This window comes from Gekko japonicus, unplaced genomic scaffold (genome assembly GCF_001447785.1).
Source record: "Gekko japonicus isolate JY-2015 unplaced genomic scaffold, Gekko_japonicus_V1.1 scaffold646, whole genome shotgun sequence".
NCBI lineage: Eukaryota > Metazoa > Chordata > Lepidosauria > Squamata > Gekkonidae > Gekko > Gekko japonicus.
This window is the reverse complement of record NW_015165253.1, coordinates 700,258-718,580: the sequence shown is the minus strand read 5'-3', so window position 1 is coordinate 718,580 and position 18,323 is coordinate 700,258. Positions and strand designations below refer to the sequence as shown.

Sequence of the window (18,323 nt, the reverse complement as noted above, 5' to 3'; positions counted from 1 at the left end):
GACAACATGTTACCCCTTGTTCGGCGACCGGCCGCAGCCCGGCCGAGATGTTAATGGGTCGCCGTTTAGCAACGCTGTTAGACAGGTTGCATCCGGACCTTAATGATTTAAAACCACAACAGCAGACCGAAAGTCCGAAGGTCCGGACATACGAAAAAGGTCAACACCTGGCCGCAGTCCTGCTGAAATGCTGATGGGCCGTCGTTTAACAACCTTGTTTGACCGGTTGCACCCGGATCTTAATGATTTGAAGCCCACACAGCAGAGCGAAGCACCAAAGGTACGAACATACGAAAAGGGTGAAAATGTTTATGCTAGAAATTATGCCAGTGGGCATTTGTGGCTACCTGCCACTATTGTTGATGTAGTTGGGTCACGAATGTATGTGGTACGTCTTGCTGATGGTCGCAAGTGGTGTAGGCACATAGACTAGTTGAGGCAGCGGTGGGCAACTGACCGTCCCAACGCGTTGCCAGCTGAGTCCCTAGACCCCGAGGACCTTCCCAGACCTCCCCAGGAGGTGAGTACTGACGGGCCTGAGGGCATCAGTGCTGTTCCTGAGGCAGGGCAGACCCCTACTCTCGAACCAGTAGAATTGGACGGAAGTGTTCCTGACTCTGCGGTCCCAGAGTCAAACAGAGTGCCACTGACAGGAATGTACCCTGAGCCTAGTCCACCAAGAAGGTCTCAGAGAAATCGCCGTGCACCTACCTACCTAAGCGATTATGATTGTTCATGACTGTATTTGCTTAGGGGGGAGGGATTTGTAGTGTATTCTGAAGCTGCCAGGAATACCTAAGAGGTAATGCGAAACATCTCATAAGGAAGCAATGTTAAGCTTCCTCTTGAACAGGGATTGAAGTTCAAGACTAATGGGTCCAATCAGGATCAAATGTATATAAGCGGGAAAGACTCTGATTGGTCCTTATGCGCTCAACCTGATAGGTTGATAACTGTATAGTAGGTGTGGCTACATTAGCCCGGAATGTTTAAATACCGAGCAGCTGCAATGGAATAGCTGTTCGGGCTATCAGAAGTTGTACCGTGTTTGAGAAGTGATCGTTGAGCTGAAATAAACCTGAGTTTTGCTGAAATCACTCTTTGACCATTTTGTTAAGTGTCGGACTTAACAGATTTCCTCTTGTTTTAGAAGCTTCACACCAGAAGAAAATTTAACAGCGTGAAGCTTTTGCACGTGAAGTTTTTTCCTATTGCCTATTGAGCAAAGCTTCAGGGGACGAATTTTGACTGGTCAGTCCGTTCACAACCTCCTCCCATTTACGTTCCCCTTCGCCCAGGGGGGCTTATTCCCAGAAGCGTAAGAGGAAGCGCTAGAGCGGCAGGTAACAGAGGAGGACCCCTGACAAGGAAGGAAGTGGGCACTTGGGGGACTGGCGTCCGGCAGAGGCCGAGCTGCGTCTTTAAGGCGCTGTCTCCGCCCCCTTTCCCGGCTCCCGCTGGAGGCTCCTCCCCCTCCCTTCTCCGCGGAGCCGGCAGAGAGCGTGCAATGCAATGAGAGCTTGCAAACCGCAGGTGCAAGCAAGGCTCGAAGTAGTGTGGCGCCTCGGCTCTTGCACGGAGGTGGCGGGGAGAGGGAGGGAGCCTCGGCAACAAGCGATCTCTGGAGGCTTTCCCCGCGAGGGAATCGACACGGAGCATGTCGGTGGCTACCGGGGGTAGTGAGCCGGCGGCCGCCGCCACTGGTGGAGGCGGCGGGAGCCGGGTTTTCTTCCAGAGTCCCCGCGGCGGCAGCTCTTCCCGGGAGGATTCGGTCGCCCCGGCGGCAGCGGTGGTGCAAGTTCAGCAGCAACAGCGGCGTCATCAGCAGGGCAAAGTGACGGTCAAATACGATCGTAAAGAGCTGCGGAAAAGGCTGGTGCTGGAGGAGTGGATCGTGGAGCAGCTCGGGCAGCTCTACGGCTGCGAGGTAGCCGCTGTCGGTGCTTAGCGGGGCGGGAGCTGGTTCCGGGGAAACTGTCCGATCCCCCGAGGTCAGGCTGTGCAGCTCCGAATCGAGAGAAGACGCCCTATCGAGGCGACCGAGACCACACCCCTTATCGCACAGTTATCCAGGCAGCCCTGAGTACCTTCAGTACAGTAGTTTAATTTCGCCTTGTCTTATATTTTAGAGGCATCCGAGGCAGAGTTCCCTAACAGCCTCTTTCGTGCCTCTTCGCTAAGCGCTGTGCTTCTACATAGTATTTTTTTTTTTTTGCTCTGAAACGGCAGTTACCTGGTGTAAGGAATCACTTCGGTAGTCGCCGATTTGAGAGGCTTTAACTGTATGAAGATCTCCTTGGTTGAGTGGGAGACATAAGCACCTCCAAATGTCATTCACAATATTTGGGCTCCCCACCCCGTGCTTCTTCGCCAGCAGCTGTCTTTTTTTCCCCTTGGAAAGGAAGAAGGGGGGATCTCCTAGAGTGGGCTGCAAAACACCCTTTAACGGGCAAGCTGCCAGTCCTCCAGAGGTCTCTAGATATTTTGTGATGGAGGGGTTTCTCGGTGTTCCTGCATGCAGGGTCTCCTCTGTGTATCATGTGACCACGTATTACACGGTGGTGGTTCTGCCTACAGCAGCTTAGCTGAAATCCTTCGCCCTGCATGCTGAGAAGCTTTGATTTGCCAGGGTGATGAACGTTTTCTTCGCTGTTCTCCTTGGCTTTGACACTTTCATAATGTTGCATACTGTTGATAATTATAGACATCTTGTAAGCTGAGCTGTCTGGTTTGTAATCTCTCTGTATGACGGCAAACCACAGGTTTAGGTGGCAATTAGATTTAATTGGTTTAAAAAATCCATGGTTAGTTAAGGCTAAGTGGCGTCTCAGGACTTCATAATATTGTGTGAAGCAGGAAAGACTGTAGCTGTCATTTTCCAGCTTGTTACCTTTGCTTTGTAAGTGGAGCCCATGTGGCCAAATGCTTTGATAAGCAGATAGCCTTGGCTGGGAGTGATTGGGTGTATTTTTAAATCTGAGTTGCCTGTCCTAATCTTCTCTCTAGCCTACTTGGAAGAAAAGGGATCAAAGCCCTCGGGGAGGGGGTTAGATTTCAGTGTTTCTAAAGAGACGGTTTGGGGTGGAATGTGTCCAGGCTTGTGTGCATAGGCAAGTTAAATGAGAACCTGGTTTATTTTCTTACATGCTGGGAATCTTCCTGTTGAAAAGAGCAGAGGCTGTTGCATGGGAACAATGCTCAAAGCAAGAGTCAACTTCAGTGGAGGTCGATTAGCTGGAGCTGGAACCAAAGGGAATCATTCAGATGCTCATCAGGTTAGCAAATAGTGCACCCCCCCCCCCGCCCCCCCCGCCCAATCAGAAAAAAAGAGTGACGGGAAGAACAAATGCTTGATTTCCGCTGCATTAAACAGGTTCTAAATGTGCCCCTGGGGACTTCTGTTCCTGTGACTTTGTCTGTTATGGTAGGTAGCTTCTCTTTAAACAGCAAGCTAGAGAAATGGCTTTTGTCTGTTATAAACCCAGGATTATTTAGTCCTGGCAGCTGCTGAATAGTTAATGTCAGAGGCCTGCTTCTCACTGAGGTGATGAACCTGTGTTTGGGCTGCAGGGGCCATTAAAACAATAAGGGGGGGGTTGTCTTGTGACTGGCTGCTGTTCCACCACCTTCAAATCCCTGCATATTACTTCCTAGATGGCAAGAATCCTTCTTTACGATTGTAGTAATTTCCTACATGAGGGAATCTCTTTTTTTTTTAGAGGGGGGGGCATTGAGTATTCTAGCATGTGAGTCCCACCATGCATTCTCAACTGGTATATTCCAAGTACAGGTTTACTATTTTAAGGAGGGGTTTACTAGACTTGAAGGAGACAATTTTGTCCTATGTCTTCCATGTTCATATAAACCAGGGGGTAGGAAAATAGACCCTCCTGCCCCTTTTAGTACATTGCTTCAAACACTCTACTTTCCTAGCCCCTCTAACTGGATATCTGAGCTGACTTGGGGAGAAAAGTCACTGAAGCAACAGAGGTGGTATGTGAATGCTGCTTTTTTAGTAAGACTCTCACCTCTGCTTTCTACATTAGCCAGATGGATGCAAATAAACAATCATGGCTGCCATTTCATGCCTATTTCAGCCCTAGACTAGACAATACACTTGCATTGGCTCTGTAAGTACTACATTCCAGTGATCTGTAGGCTTGCCTAACTGAGAACTAATAGAGAACAAAAAATCCTACAAAAAATTCCAGTAGCAGTTCCTGTAGCCGCATTAAACATCAGTGCTAAAAGTAGAGGAACAAGTCTATGCATTCTCTTGGTAATTTTGTCATCCTTATATGGAGTCACCATTGTCATGCAGTGGTGGCTTCAAATATCCACTCAGCTATGAAGGTCACTGGGTGACCTTGGGTCTGTCATTCTCTTTCAGTCTATCTTACCTCACAGGGCAGCTGTGAGAATAAAAATGGTGGAGAGAGCCTCAAGTGCTGCTGCCCTGAGCTCCTTGGAGGCAGCACAGGATAAAAAATGTGGTGGATGAATAGCTGTTCAGCTCCTCTCACTCTAATTGGCACTCTTGCACTTATATTTTGTAATCCTACAAGACAGTAGTATGAAGTCTGTATGTTAGTTTTCCTTAGTTGTGAATAAAATATAAATTGTGATTTAGTGGCAGTTAGTAACTTGGTAAGTGCCACTGAATTAAGTAAGTTACCTGTGAACCTTGATGGTAATGGTTTGGGGTGGGCAAGGTAGCTTCAGCTGTTCTCCTTTGCCTCCCCACTTCTCAAGTACTCTCAGACAGGTTTAGAGTTATAGAGGTTTAGTGGCTGATCTGCTGACACTTTGCCATCACTTGTCTTCCCAATCTGAGATGGGAAGAAGGGAAAGTGGGCTTCCTGTGTCTTCTGATCTGAGTTTCAAGTCCAGACTTACCTCAGTCTCTGCAACCCCGGGATTTTCTTTGGGGCTGGGATGATGTTTAACACTGTCTCCCTTAACAAACTAGAACAGAAGGATTGGAGATGTCTTCCTTATGTCACAACTTTACTGTGCTCTGCTAGACCCTGTACTCTCTTGGTATTACTGCCCTTCTCTGTATAAACTGTAACCTGCCGGTATAGACTGCAACCTTTCAGTGGCTGTCGTCAGGGCCGGCTCACCCGCTAGGCGAACTAGGCATTCGCCTAGAGCATGGGTCGGCCCTTAGGGCGCCAAACTGGACCCGCCCCCCCACCAAAGCCCCCCAGCCCCTGCCAAAAGCCCTGTGTCTCCCTGACCGCCGCCTCCTCTTTCTCCCCGAGTCCAGCAAGCACTGAGCTTGCTGGACTCGAGGAGAAAGAGGTGGTGGTGGTGGTGGTCAGGGAGTTGCAGGGCTTTTGGCGGGGGTGGGGCCAGGTGCAGTTTGGCGCCCTAGGGCCAGCCAGTCATCTTCCCCCCCCCCCCCCGCAACGAAAGCAGAACTGGATGCAGAGCTTTTGGCGGAGCCAGGTGCAGTTTGGCACCCTAGGGCCAGCCAGTCAGTGACTGGCTGGCCCTAGGGCGCCAAACTGACCCTGGGCCTCAAGGCATCCTCCAGGGTCAAGCCGGCTGCCCCGTCTGGGTGTGGAGGGGCACTTGAGGCAGTGCTCGGCAGCGCCACTCAAGGGGACCGTGTGGCAGGGGCCGCCTCGCCCTGCCCTCCAGACAGGTCTCCTCTGGTCTCGAGAGACGGGCGGTGAACGGCCAGCTCGTCCTGCCCCTCCTAGTCAGGGCTGCTTGCTGCCCTCCCTTACCTGCCACTGCCGGCCAGAGGATTTCCACCCTGTCTGACCTTTGGCCTGGTGCTGCCTGGCCCAGTCGCCCAGCGCCTTTCCCGCCCCCGGCCGGCGGAGCTTCCCCTGGGCGGGTCGGTCGCAGGAATGGGCTGTGCTGGGTAGGGCCCGGGGGGGGGGCAAGCGAGAGATGCGCCCTCTTCCCGCCAGGCCCTCCAGTGAAGGAGCCCACCTGGGAGGCTGCTGGGAAAGGAGCTCGTTTTATGTGGTGCAAGCACAGATCTCAGCTCTTTCCTGAAGGGGGGGGGGGGCGGGGTTGAGATGGTCTCCCTCGGCCAGGTGAACTGGGGGTTTATAAAGACTCTTGGAGAGGGAACGGGAACGAGATTTGATTCCCCCCCCCCGTTTCTTATGGCCTCGAAACCTTACTTTAGCAGTGATGCGCCCGGGGCGGCTGTCAGCTACTTCAAGTTTGTCTCCTTTCTGCCTCGACGATTGCGAGCTAATTTCGACCTGGGAAGCCCCATCACTGGTCAGACACCCCTCCTCCCCAGGAGACCCGCAGCAGCAGAACATTGTTGCTCGCATAGAGAACCCAAAGCATGGTCCCTCCCCCCTCCAGCTTAGTAGGGGAGGGCACCCTGAGCTGAGCATTGCCTAGTCCCCCCCCCCCAAAAAATTGTAATTCTGAGATCAGGCAACCGCCGTGCCGGGGCTGGCAATGTGGCCCTTTGACGGTGAGCTTCAGCTAAGGGGAAAAATAAGAACACCCCAAATCAACCAGCTCTAGCTACAGTAAGCCTGCGAAGTTCCTTCCTTCCTTCCTTCCTTCCTTCCTTCCTTCCTTCCTTCCTTCCTTCTCTCAGTTGTACAGGATCCTGAAGGAGGGGAGGGGCGGCTGCGGGTGTGTGTGTATGTCTGAGTGAGCATCTCTACTTAAAGCAACTCTCAGATTTTCAATACCATGTACAAAGAAAATGACAAGTTCTTTATTGTGTTTGCATGGTTTTATTTGTGTGTGTGTGGCGTGTGCTCGGCAGCTGGACTTCCTTCTCTCCAGGCCCTGCCTGGAGGTTGGCAACCCCATAATTGGTGGGTGTGCATGGGGGGGGGGCGCGCCAGAAGGTGGCCTCGCCTAGAGTACCATAAACCCTGGAGCCGGCCCTGGCTGTAGTGCTGCATTAGGGGAAGGATGCAATCAGAGGAGCTGGAGAATGAGGGTGACCTGGGGGAAGTCAAGGGAGTAGATCAGAAGAGACGAATGGGAGGAAGCAAAGTGAGAGGTATGGCGGAGGGGATGGAGGTGTCCTTTGGCTTGAGACCACCACTGCAAATCTTCACAAGCCTCCCCCCAGCTCTTAATAATTGAAGGCATTTGTCTCCCACATGCTGATCACAGAGTGGACATGAAATGTGAGTCTGGGTGGACTTGCTTCCCCATTTCTCCCCCCCCCCCCCCAACAACACCACACCCTGGCTTGTGGTTCTTAACTAACTTCAAAGTCCACATTGGATGTTAACATTAGAAGATGCATGCCAGTGTGTCTGAAGATGATTCTCAGGTGAAGAGAAGACATGACAGGCTGCAAGATGAGCACAGGACAGGTTTGCTTAACCTTTCCTCTCCAGTCACTTTTATGTTCCAAATCATTTGCTCATTCCAAGTGGTGTTCTTGCATGCTGGGGAAATATATTAATTATTGGGCATAACTGTGAACAACTGTAAGGACTTTGAGCAAGGAAAAAATGACTGGAATAGAAAGGGGTAAGCAGCTTCTCTCCCCTAAACTTCTCATACAACATGTGTGAGAACAGATGAAAAGATGGGTAAAATGGACCAGTGAATGAAAAGATGCATTTTACTGCAGCGTAATGTCCATTTTGGCCTCATTGAAGTTGGTTCTATATTGTGGTGCCTTGTGGTGTAGAGGAAATATAGCCTTTTATGCTCTGCTTTGTCGTCCTATCTAGTTCTAGTTTCCTTTATATGTTTCTTTAAATAACTCAGTGTTGGGAATTGGATTTTATATATAATCAGGGGTCATTTGGGGGGGGACGCGGGGGGACGCCATCCCCCCGGGTGAGGTGCGGGAGGGCGGGGCCTGGAGCTCCCTGCTGGTGCCCGCTGGAGGTCGCCGCCGGCTGTGGGGAGGACACACTTCCGGTGATGTCAGGGGGTGTGGCATATGCTAATGAGTTATGCTAATGAGTCCCCCTAGCTCTTTTTCTACGAAATGACCCCTGTATATAATGATAAAATATTCAAAAAACTTTACTACTTAAACATTGCTGCTAGAGAGTGTCTTTGGCTGCTGTCCTGTTGGGATTCATTCATTCTGAATTGAGAATTCATTCATGTAAACTGAATGAGTGAATTTCCAACCTGTACAAAATAAAGGACCTTTTTTATGGGGGGGGGATTGGAGGGAAAGAATGGTGCCTCTCCTTTAATTGTTGTGTGCCTTTTCTAGCCACATGTTCACAATTTATGATGATCCATGCTACTGTTAAAGCATAGGAATATTAAAACAAGCTAAAACAAACTGAACACTGTGCACATGACTTCTTTATGGGAACAGTTGTATACTTTGAAGCTATTTTAACTAAGATGACATAAACGCTTAGACATATATAAATGCTAAGTATGGTCATTGTGAGCCATAATTGTGGTGCATAGATCAGGAATGTGTAAAACCTGAAGGCAGAATTCAGTTTCCTTGATTCTCAACAATGGGGAAAACCCATTTGCCTAATGGGATTTGGATGTTCAGCAAATTCACTTTTGTTACATCAGTGAGAAGGATCAAGTGTATTTTTCTTCTCATTTCACTGTATCATGGGTTGAACAGTCTTAAGGCTGCCTGAGGATATGTTGTGCTTGTGAGAATGAAAATGAACAAAATTGAATGAATGCCTCATAGTTACCCAAATAGCTTTCAGAATGACTTGCACAGCTTTGAAATGCCATAGTTGGCCAGAAATCAAGAGTCTTTGAATTTTGGTATGTCTAAACTCATGGTCGAGGAAGCTGGCTATGAAAATTTTTATTCTTTCCCCAATCCTGTTTTCTGCCTTGCATCTACTTCAGTGCAAATCCACATTATTAGTTAACTCTGCATTTAACAAATTGTTTGGCATTGAATCATTCGTATGCTGTATTCCACAATAAGCTTGTGTGATGTATATACTATGATAGTATATGAAGATACAATGATAAAGCACTATTATTATTATTATTATTATTATTATTATTATTATTATTATTATTATTATTATTATTATTATTATTATTATTATTACCACTACTACTAGTAGTAGTATTATATTCTACTTATTAGGCCTCCCTTCCCTGCTAGCAGGGCTCAGGGCAGCTTACATCAAAACCAACACAATAATAATCCATTAAATAACATTAAATACTATGAACAACAATATATTAATTCATTACATTGTCTATGATGATGTGAAATTTCTGTTCCCAACAGCCACCTGGGTAAAGGGGGTGCAGAGGGGTGAGTAGGAGGGTGTGAGCATGCCAACTGTCATTGTCCTCAACCAAATGCCTGGAGGAACATCTCTGCCTTGCAGGCCCTACGGAAAGATGATAGATCCCACAGGGCATGGATATTCTCTGGCAGAGAGTTCCACCAGGCAGGGGCCAGGGCTGAAAAGGCCCTGGCCCTAGTTGAGGATTGCCAGACATCTCTCGGGCCGACCACATACATACAAGGGGGAGAGTGACTAGCCTACCAGGCAACCTTGTAGCGAGTCGTTGTTGTCTGCGGGAGCTCGTCCGACGACATCCTCCTGGTGCTGGTCTTTGATTGTTGTTGCGACTTCCTGGCTGTTGCGACTCCTTCAGACTTGGACCGAGCCCATGTCCGCGCATGCTCACTGCCGGCCTCTGTCCAGGAGGCTCCGGCCTGCTGCGTCGCCCCGCCTCCGTGCTTTTGCCGACCCAGCCTCCTCTCACTAGCTTTGCCTCACCAGCCGCCGCCATGTTTCTCCGCTGCCGCCGCTCACCGTTCACACTGCCGCTACACCGCAAGGGACAGGTGCCCCCCCGCTCTAAGAGCAGGTACCCATTTGTCTATTTGCCCTTTAACGGGCTTTCGAACCGCTGGGTGGGCGGGAGCTGGGACATAGGGCTGGGTGCTCACCCCGGCCGCGGTGGGGCTCGAACAGCCAAAGCTGTTCGGCCAGATGTCAATGCAGGCTTCACTTACCGCCTGCGCCACCGCTCACTTAAATGCAGAGTTAGCAAGTAATGTGAATTTGCACTGAGGTATATGGGAGGGCAAAAGTGAATATTTCTAATGTTTAACAGCTTGAAGGCATTTTCTAAAGCTAGCTTCTCAAACCATGAGTTATTTATAACTTCTGGTCCAGAACGATAAGTAGGTAAAGTTCTCCCCTTCCAATGTACCTTTGCTGTAGGTTTGTTTGAATGGTCACCTTCTGTGGAGTAACACACTGGCAGGCTGCAGTCTATACAGAGAACTGCAGTATTAACAGTGAGTTCACCCACCAAGTGTTAGTTGCTAAGCAGTTAAAACTATTGTGTTAACTGTTCTATAACATGTAAATGTATTATTTTAAAACCACACCATTTTCTAAAGAATATGGAAGTACTCTTTTGGTAGAATTGCCATTTGGTAGAATTGTTTCTTTGTTGTTATAAATGGCAAGTGAGGATGCAAGTTCCTTACACCAAAAGAAAAAAAAACAACACCCTGTAACATTTGACAGCTTGCAAAGCATATTCCTGCCCCTTCCAATTACCTGGTTTATTCTAATTTATTGTTATACAAAGTAACCTGCTTTGGGATGTAGAGAATTGCAAAGATAAAGGAGCTGGCTGCGTTGTCACCCCTTTTAACTGAAGGGGATGTCAAGTTCCCTTGAAAAACCTTGTTGATACTTGTAAAATTAGTACAGCCTGAGTAGTCTGGTTCCCCTTGTAGAAGTTGTACTTAGAATTCAATTTTGTTCCAAGAAAGGAATCATTCCGGTCTGTGAAATGAACCCCAGGCAATCCTCTGGCAGTGCTGGTATGGCCAAGTGCAGCTGCTGCTGTCTTCAGAGCTGTGTGTGGGAGGATGGCATTGGCCTTAGGCAGCTTTCATGGTGTCACTGAACCTTCATCTGTCTCTTAGCCAAGGACAGGAATGAGAGAACATTCTGGTGGCTGAATGGCTCACCCTGGCACCAGCTGGACAAAGTGTGAAGCTGATGGGTTGCTTGCATTCACTACTAATGGGTGTAATTGGTATGCACAATGGGAAGACTTTGTTGGATGGATGATCCATGATGGCTTGCGGTACAGTTAGGGCTGTTGCATGAATAGAGACCAAAGATGCTTGAGAACTGGGCACCTTAAAAGTATGGAATCTTCTTCTGCATGATGGTTTCTACATTGTTTGAGGAACTGATGTAATAGTCACATAGCTATCAGTCAGCGTAGTTACTTTCCATGTATGTGTAGCTGAGCACCTGGTATTTTTGGCCACTGTGTGACAGAGTGTTGGACTAGATGGGCCATTGTCCTGATCCAACATTGGCTTCTCTTATGCTCTTATGAGTTTTGAAAGCCAGCGATGTTGGCATTAGAAGTAACCATTTTGGTCCCTTAATCCACATGACTGATGACTTCTGTAGAAAGCATGGGCATTGTGGGTCGTGCATGAATGGGCTTTGTCACAGACTATATGCTAGTTCTGGAATGACAAATCCATGGCAGTGTTTCTCTCTCTTGCAACTTCCTGTTTTAAAAAGGTGAAGAATAACTTTCCACTTATGGAGAAGAAAACAGTTCACAGCGAATGGTTTGTGTTATAGCATAGCTCAGGTGTCCTCAGCCTTGTATAGCTGCAGGTGCCATTGGAATTTTGAGGAAGGTTAGTGGGTATTGCAACAAGATGGCTGCCATGAGAGTGTGACCTGTTGTGCAGTCTTCGGAGGCTCCAGGTCATGTGTCGTTTTACGGTTGCTTTCAAATGGGCAGGTGCAAAGGCCATGCCTCCAGAAATCTGAAACACCTCTTAAACTGAGGAAGGAGAAAAGTTAGAATTGGCTCTCTGCTTCTGGGAGGAGATGTTTCTTGGCTTAGGTGCCCAAAGAAAGGAGGAGGTTTGCACTCTGCGCAGCCACAGGGACAAGTTTCCAAACCCAGAGACATAAGCATGTTTACAACGAAGTGGAGGGAACAAGCTGAGACGTACCTGCCCAGAGGAGCTCAGCACTCTGGTTAGATTACAGAAGAAGAAGAGTTGGTTTTATACCCCACCCTTCACTCAGAGTGGCTTACAATCACCTTCTCTTCCTCTCCCCACAACAGACACCCTGTGAGGTAGGTGGGACTGAGAGATCTCTGAGAGAGCTGTGACTGACCCAAGGTCACCCAACAGGCTTCATGTGGAGCAGTGGGGAATCAAACCCGTTTCTCCAGGTTAGAGTCCACTGCTCTTAACCACTACACCAAGGGGTGACCTGAAGCCCCTTGGACTTTTTGTTCAGTTGAAGACTCTTTGGGTGTCATTCCAAGACTTGAGAACCAAGGGGGGCACCAGGAAACCTTAGTAAGTACCATGGTCCTCTAGCCACCATACTGGGGATGTTTTCTTAGAGCAGTGTTCTAAAATTGTCTTTGACTTCTATGGGTAATTGCTGTGACATGGCTACACCTGTTGCCATTTTAAATGAGTTTCTTTGTAGGTGCATCCGTGATTCCTGGTGGTCATGTTTGGGAAGGTAAATGCATGATACAAAGCAAAATAGACTGTTAATTGTATAATTGTCTTCCAGAATCTCAGTTTAGAAATTTGTCTTCTTGGCTTGTGAAATGTGTGAACTGCAAAACGGGAGTTTTCTGAAGTACTTAAATAAGTCTCAGTGTGTCATTGACAGTCTGTCTGACTTCTGGAAACTATGAGTACAGTGGGCCAAGTTATTATAGTCAGCAAGAAAGCTTGTAAACAGAGGAACGGGGTAGGGAGTTGAAACTGTCAATATGTTCTTCTAGAGAAAAGTATTGAACAATGGCTTTAAAAGCATTCTTCTTAGCATGTGTGTTTCTTTAAAAACCTTGAAACCTGATGTGTGTGGGATGACAGAGCTTTCTATATTTAGGACATAAATGATTCATTATTCAGGGAACTCTTCAGTATTTTTAACAAAAGTAATGGAGATGATAAAGCAGAAGGAAGTGATTTCAGGATGGTTAGTTCCTACAGTAGGAATGTAATTTAATTACTGAAAAAGGGGGCAAGTAGATTGGTGTGTATACAGTATATATGCTGAAACCAGATGAGAATCTGAATCACATGGAGTTGGTTTTTGAGACCCAAATGCACTAAAATGCTTCCTGTAGTCCTCGCCACATACTTTGTGTCCATCAGATTTCCAAAAAACGTCTGACCTGTTGGAGTTTCATACAAAGCAATCTTTATAGCTTTGGTTACCCTGTCAATTGCTCCACTAGTAGGCATGCTTCAGGCAAACCCCCAGACACCTGTTTGTTGTAAATAAGGAATACTGAAAATATTTGCAGCAATAGCAGCCACAGAGTCTGAAGGGTTCACAAAGAATCCATGTTTTGATCCCCATCTCCATCAAAGGCTGCTCCAAAATCATAGTTGCCAGTCTTCATGGTCCGGACCAAGTCAGCAGCATAAGTTAAGTTTGGATCTGGATGGTGGCCACCAAAATCTTCAAGAGGCGTGCAATTCACAGCAGAATTTGCAGGTGCTCCAAGTTCTTTACAGAGGATCTTTTTGACATAAGGGTCAACAACTCCATGCATAGCATCTATGTGAATCTTTAGATGGTTTTGACCTGAGAGTAGTTCTTTTAGTGCACTAAAATTGAAAATATTCCTCAACATATTGGCATAAGCTTCTACTGAGTCCACAATTTCAACTGTGAATGGTTTAAACTTGTTTTCCAAGTCAAATTGCTGCTTTCCAATGGTACCAAGGTCTATTTGTAGATCTGGACATATGGCATACTCTTCTATAGTCTTGCTAATCTGGAAGATTTTATCAGTAATCCCTTCAGGAGCAGGCCCTCCATTTGAAGTATTTAATTTAATGCCAAAATCTCCATTGGGTCCACCAGGGTTGTGACTTGCTGTCAAAATTATGCCACCAATAGCTTTGATTTTTCTTGTAAAACCTGTCATCCCTGCCCACCTCCAAGGTGCCCTCTTGCCTCTCGTCCGGCTCAGTCGTGTAGATAATGCTCTGGATGAAATTCTCTGTGTAGTTGGCATTGCCCTGGCTCACCTTCACCCGCTTGTGGAGGCTGCTGGTGCCCAGCTTTTGGTCGGTGTAGGCTTTGGTTTTGATGGTCACAATTTTCACCATGGTGGCTGGGGCTCCGCTTGTTGCTCGCTGGTGAGTTTGAGAGCTGGGCTGGCTGCAGGGTGACCTGCTTCCTGTATTCTTAAATGAGGTCAAATAGAAATCAGGTGTGTATATCAACTCTCGTCATGGAAGTGCTTGAAAGCAAAATATGATCCCAAACCTAAGAATAAGAAAGTGTTAATACTTTTGTTGCTAGTAATAGGATGTTGGAAGGAGTTCTCAGAGCAGGATGCCATTCATAATCCAGGCAAACTATGCTTCTCATCCAGTCCCTTTGGAACATTTATTTGTTTATTTCATTTATCCCTTGCCTTTCTCAGCAATGGGGGCCCAAAGCATCTTACAGCATTCTCCTCTCCTCCCTTATATCCTCACAACGAACCTGTGAGATAGGTTAGTCTAAGTACATGTGATTGGCCCAAGGTCACTCAGCCAGCTTCCATAGTAGAGAGGGGATTTGAACCTGGGTCTCCTGAATCCAGCTCCAACACTCCATCCACATAGTGACGAATTAACTCAAAGATAAATAGAACACTGAGATCACTTACCTGCGCTCTTTTTTGAGACAGCTGCCTTCATGCATTGTGGTGGGTGGCAATGGAGGAATGCCTCTCAAGAGCATGTCTTTCCATTGAATTGCCCCTTTGTGTACAGCTTACTGGTCTCACCAGGCCTTTTTCCTGTGTGTAGTTTCCTTCCACCTCTATTCTTGATTCTGATGCAAAACTTGGCTGAGACAGGAGATTTGTGGCATTGTTGGTGATAATGTCCTGAGATATGTATGTCTTTTGACATCTGTGATGCTTTTCAAGCCTGGGGAGATGGGATTGCAGTGGCCAGGAGGAAGCTCTATTTGTCTACATTCGGGAAGCAAACGACAATGAGGGTGTGCAGATGTGCACAGAAGTGGAAGCTGAAGCTGCTCTGCTCTGGAAAGCTCACTCGGCACATTATCTCTTATAAGCACTTCTCCTGAACAGAATTCAGGAAGAACAATACTTGCCATGTTTAACTGGAGGGGGTTGTGCTGATAAGCTGGGGTACCTGTGGCATCAGAAGACCTCCCTGTCTCTCTTCAGAGCAGTTTTTCAGCTGTAAAGTTATGAACGGCCTTTTCCGAAAAGCACTGTATGATTACTCCTTTATGTGGCTAAGTACATAATTTTACAAACACTGCTTTAAGCAGACCGCCCAGTGGAAGTTTGGGAAAGAGGCAAAATGATGGGGAAGTCAGTGTCTGCTGTGGGTCATTTGTAGAGTGAAGATGGAAGGAACCCAGGCTTTCCCAACAGGATCAGAAAGCATGCTGGCTTCTGCTTCTTGTCTCTATACATATTGATCCCCTAGTTAAAAATGCATTGCTTTTATATTGCACCTAGGTTACTTAATTAACTTCCCATCAACTGATGTATACATGTTTAAAGCTAATGGGCATGATCCAACCAAAGCTAAACATGTGCACTGTAGAAATCATGGAGCATAGAAGTGTTCTACTTTCTTTGACTTGGGCTTTTCGAACATGTTACACTCTATATGTTACGCTCTGTTTTTAAAATATGAAGGTGAAGGAGCTAAAGGAAGCTTTTAAATTTGGTGGTTTTACCCAGTGCGATGTTTTTTTCCAAAGTGGAAGTGGAGCTTTTATATCTTAGGAGCAAATGTTATGCATGGATCCTTTTGATCTCAAAGCCAAAACCAGTGATTATTTGAGCTCTTTACACTTTCCTGCCAACACAGGAATGAATAATGATTGGAGACCTGCTGCAACAAGCCAAATGGTTTAGTTGCACCAATTGAAATTCCTCATTATTTGGGCTGAAATAATGCTTTCTGGATTAGTGGCATGGAAATGGCACCAGTCTAGATTGTTTTGTGAATGCCTGTGCACTGGCTTGGAGTTATGCACCAAACTTGAACTTGTGTACTTCTACTGTTCCACTTCTGTGGTTCTACTTGTTTTATTTATACCCCAGTGTTCTCCGCAAAGTGGATTTGCAACTCTTTTCTCCTCCATTTTATCTTTAAATCAAACCTGTGAGGTAGGTTAGGGTGTAGACTTTCCAAGTTCCCGGGGGGGGGGGGGGGCTGGGCCTGGGCCTGGGCCAGAGGCATTGCTTTGCTAGGAGCAAGGGTGGCTCCCGGGGGAGGCTGAGCACCTTCCTGAAAATTTCGGCGGGGGCTGACGCCCCGACGCCCCCACGAAGATTACACCTGAACAGAAGTCACCCAGACCCTAGTCTGATGTTTTAATAGCTACTTTAGAGATGTGAGGATCCAGGAAAAAGAGAAACATTGAGGAAAGTCATGGTTTGTTTCCTGAGGCCCTCCCCACTTTTCCAATGGAAAATTTAGAGGAGCCCCTGCCCCAAAAGGAACTCTGCCCCTTTTTGCAGCTGCAAACAGTCCGGGGGGGGGGGGATTCTGTCAATTAGGAAGAGAGGAAATGTGCTGCACATGCATTCTGTGGCCTCTTTAGCCCGTCCACTAAACTCATATTGAGTGAGAAAAAAACTTTTTAAAACAAAGCATTTTATTTATTCCAAATGCACAGATGAAAAAAATCTGAAGACCTTCTCAATTTTTCCACTTGAAAAATTGGGAAATTTTGGGGACTAAGTGTGTTTAATGTTCAGTTTTTTCAATGTTATAAAGCTTAGCTTAATATCCAAACATGCCAGCAGTCCTACCTGTTATGAGAGTTTCTGCCCCAGCAATATATTTCCTTTTGTATACTACAGAATTTGTTTTCTAACTTCAATTCTATTTTTTCCTACTAGTCAGATGGCAAAAATTAGAGATACATGTACCATGGTAGCATTGGGTGCAGCAGTTTGCAACACTTTCTCAAGAATTGGTATACCTGCAATTTATCTTATACAAAAGGAAAATATTTATATTCTGAAATTCCATAAATATGTCAAATAGTGCAATTTTATGTTGACTAAGTTATAAATAATGCATTTCATGTTGTTAAATAAGTATGATAGGGAAAAAAAGTATTGCATATGTTTCAGTTTCCTTCCCCAAATTTCTTTTTTCCACATGACTTCAAAATTTCCTGAAATTTTATCTCTGTACCACACCACACTACACTAGAAGGCATCTCTCTATGTCACTTTTAAGGTAGATAATGGACTGTTGTATGACGACGTCAGAATATTGACCTACTTGGCTTGCATTTGTACATTATTTAGTAGAAAATGAATTGTGTTTTATGAAGAACAGGTTTTTTCTCCCATTGCCCTGGTGGCATGATGAAAGTTGCTTTGGTGTGTCTTCTGATGCCACCAGAAGCCCTTGAAAAGCCCCAGACCACATGGGATGATCCCATGATATGGCTCCTCCCAGGGCTTTTTTTGTAGAAAAAGCCTAGCAGGAACTCATTAGCATAATAGACCACACCCAACAGCAGAAACTCAGTAGCATATTAGGCCACACCCCATGCCTTCCCTTGGCGCCCTGCGGATGCAGGGGACCCGGGCAAGTCAGCCCTTGGACCGGCCTGCCCGCCTCGGAGTTTCTGCGGGTCCCCCCCCCCCCGTTCTTCAGGCCTTCCCTCTGTAGCCAGGCACACAGAGGTTTTGGCTGTAGTGGGCGTAGCCAACTCTGAAGCCAGCCGGAACTCCGTTCCTGTGCGTTCCTGCCCAAAAATAGCCCTGACTCCTCCTGATGTCAACATTGCCCTAGATTCTTCCCATATACACTGGGGTTTGTTATGTTGGCAGATGGGAGGGAGTCACATGACCATGGCAGTCACATCTTTAGTGCAACATAAGGAAGAGCCAATTATCAATATTTCCATGTGGCTTATTAATTCCCTTTTTAAAACTTTGTAAAATTCAGTTTACCCTTATTTTGCTGCCGCTTTAGAAAAGTCTTCATAATCATGAAGGAAGGCCTGCACATTACAGGTATCTTGGAAGAAGAAGAAGATACCCCACCCTTCACTCAGAGTCTCAGAGCAGCTCACAATCTCCTTCTCTTCCTCTCCCCACAACAGACACCCCGTGAGGTAGGTGGGGCTGAGAGCTCTCTCGGAGAACTGCTTGAGAGAACAACTCTGCAAGAACTGTGGCTGACCCAAGGTCACCCAGCAGCTGCATGTAGAGGTGTGGAGAATCAAACCTGGTTCTCCAAGATTAGAGTCTGTGCACTTAACCACTACACCAAACTGGCTTTGGAAGGGATATATCCAGAATCCCAGTGCATCCTCCCCCTCATTCATGGGTTCCATGTTCCCAGAGGC

General features: G+C 46.8%; 1 protein-coding gene across 1 annotated transcript in view; it reads left to right on the top strand.

Annotated features, from left to right (window-relative positions):
- The first annotated feature begins 1,527 nt into the window (after positions 1-1,527).
- The window catches only part of PPP1R14C (protein phosphatase 1 regulatory inhibitor subunit 14C), a 73,887-nt gene continuing 57,091 nt past the window's right edge, over positions 1,528-18,323 (top strand). Inside the window, exon 1 of the mRNA XM_015410148.1 lies at positions 1,528-1,927. Coding sequence (XP_015265634.1) covers positions 1,658-1,927 — 270 coding nt within the window. The 5' untranslated portion in view covers positions 1,528-1,657. The remainder of the gene's footprint in view (positions 1,928-18,323) is intronic.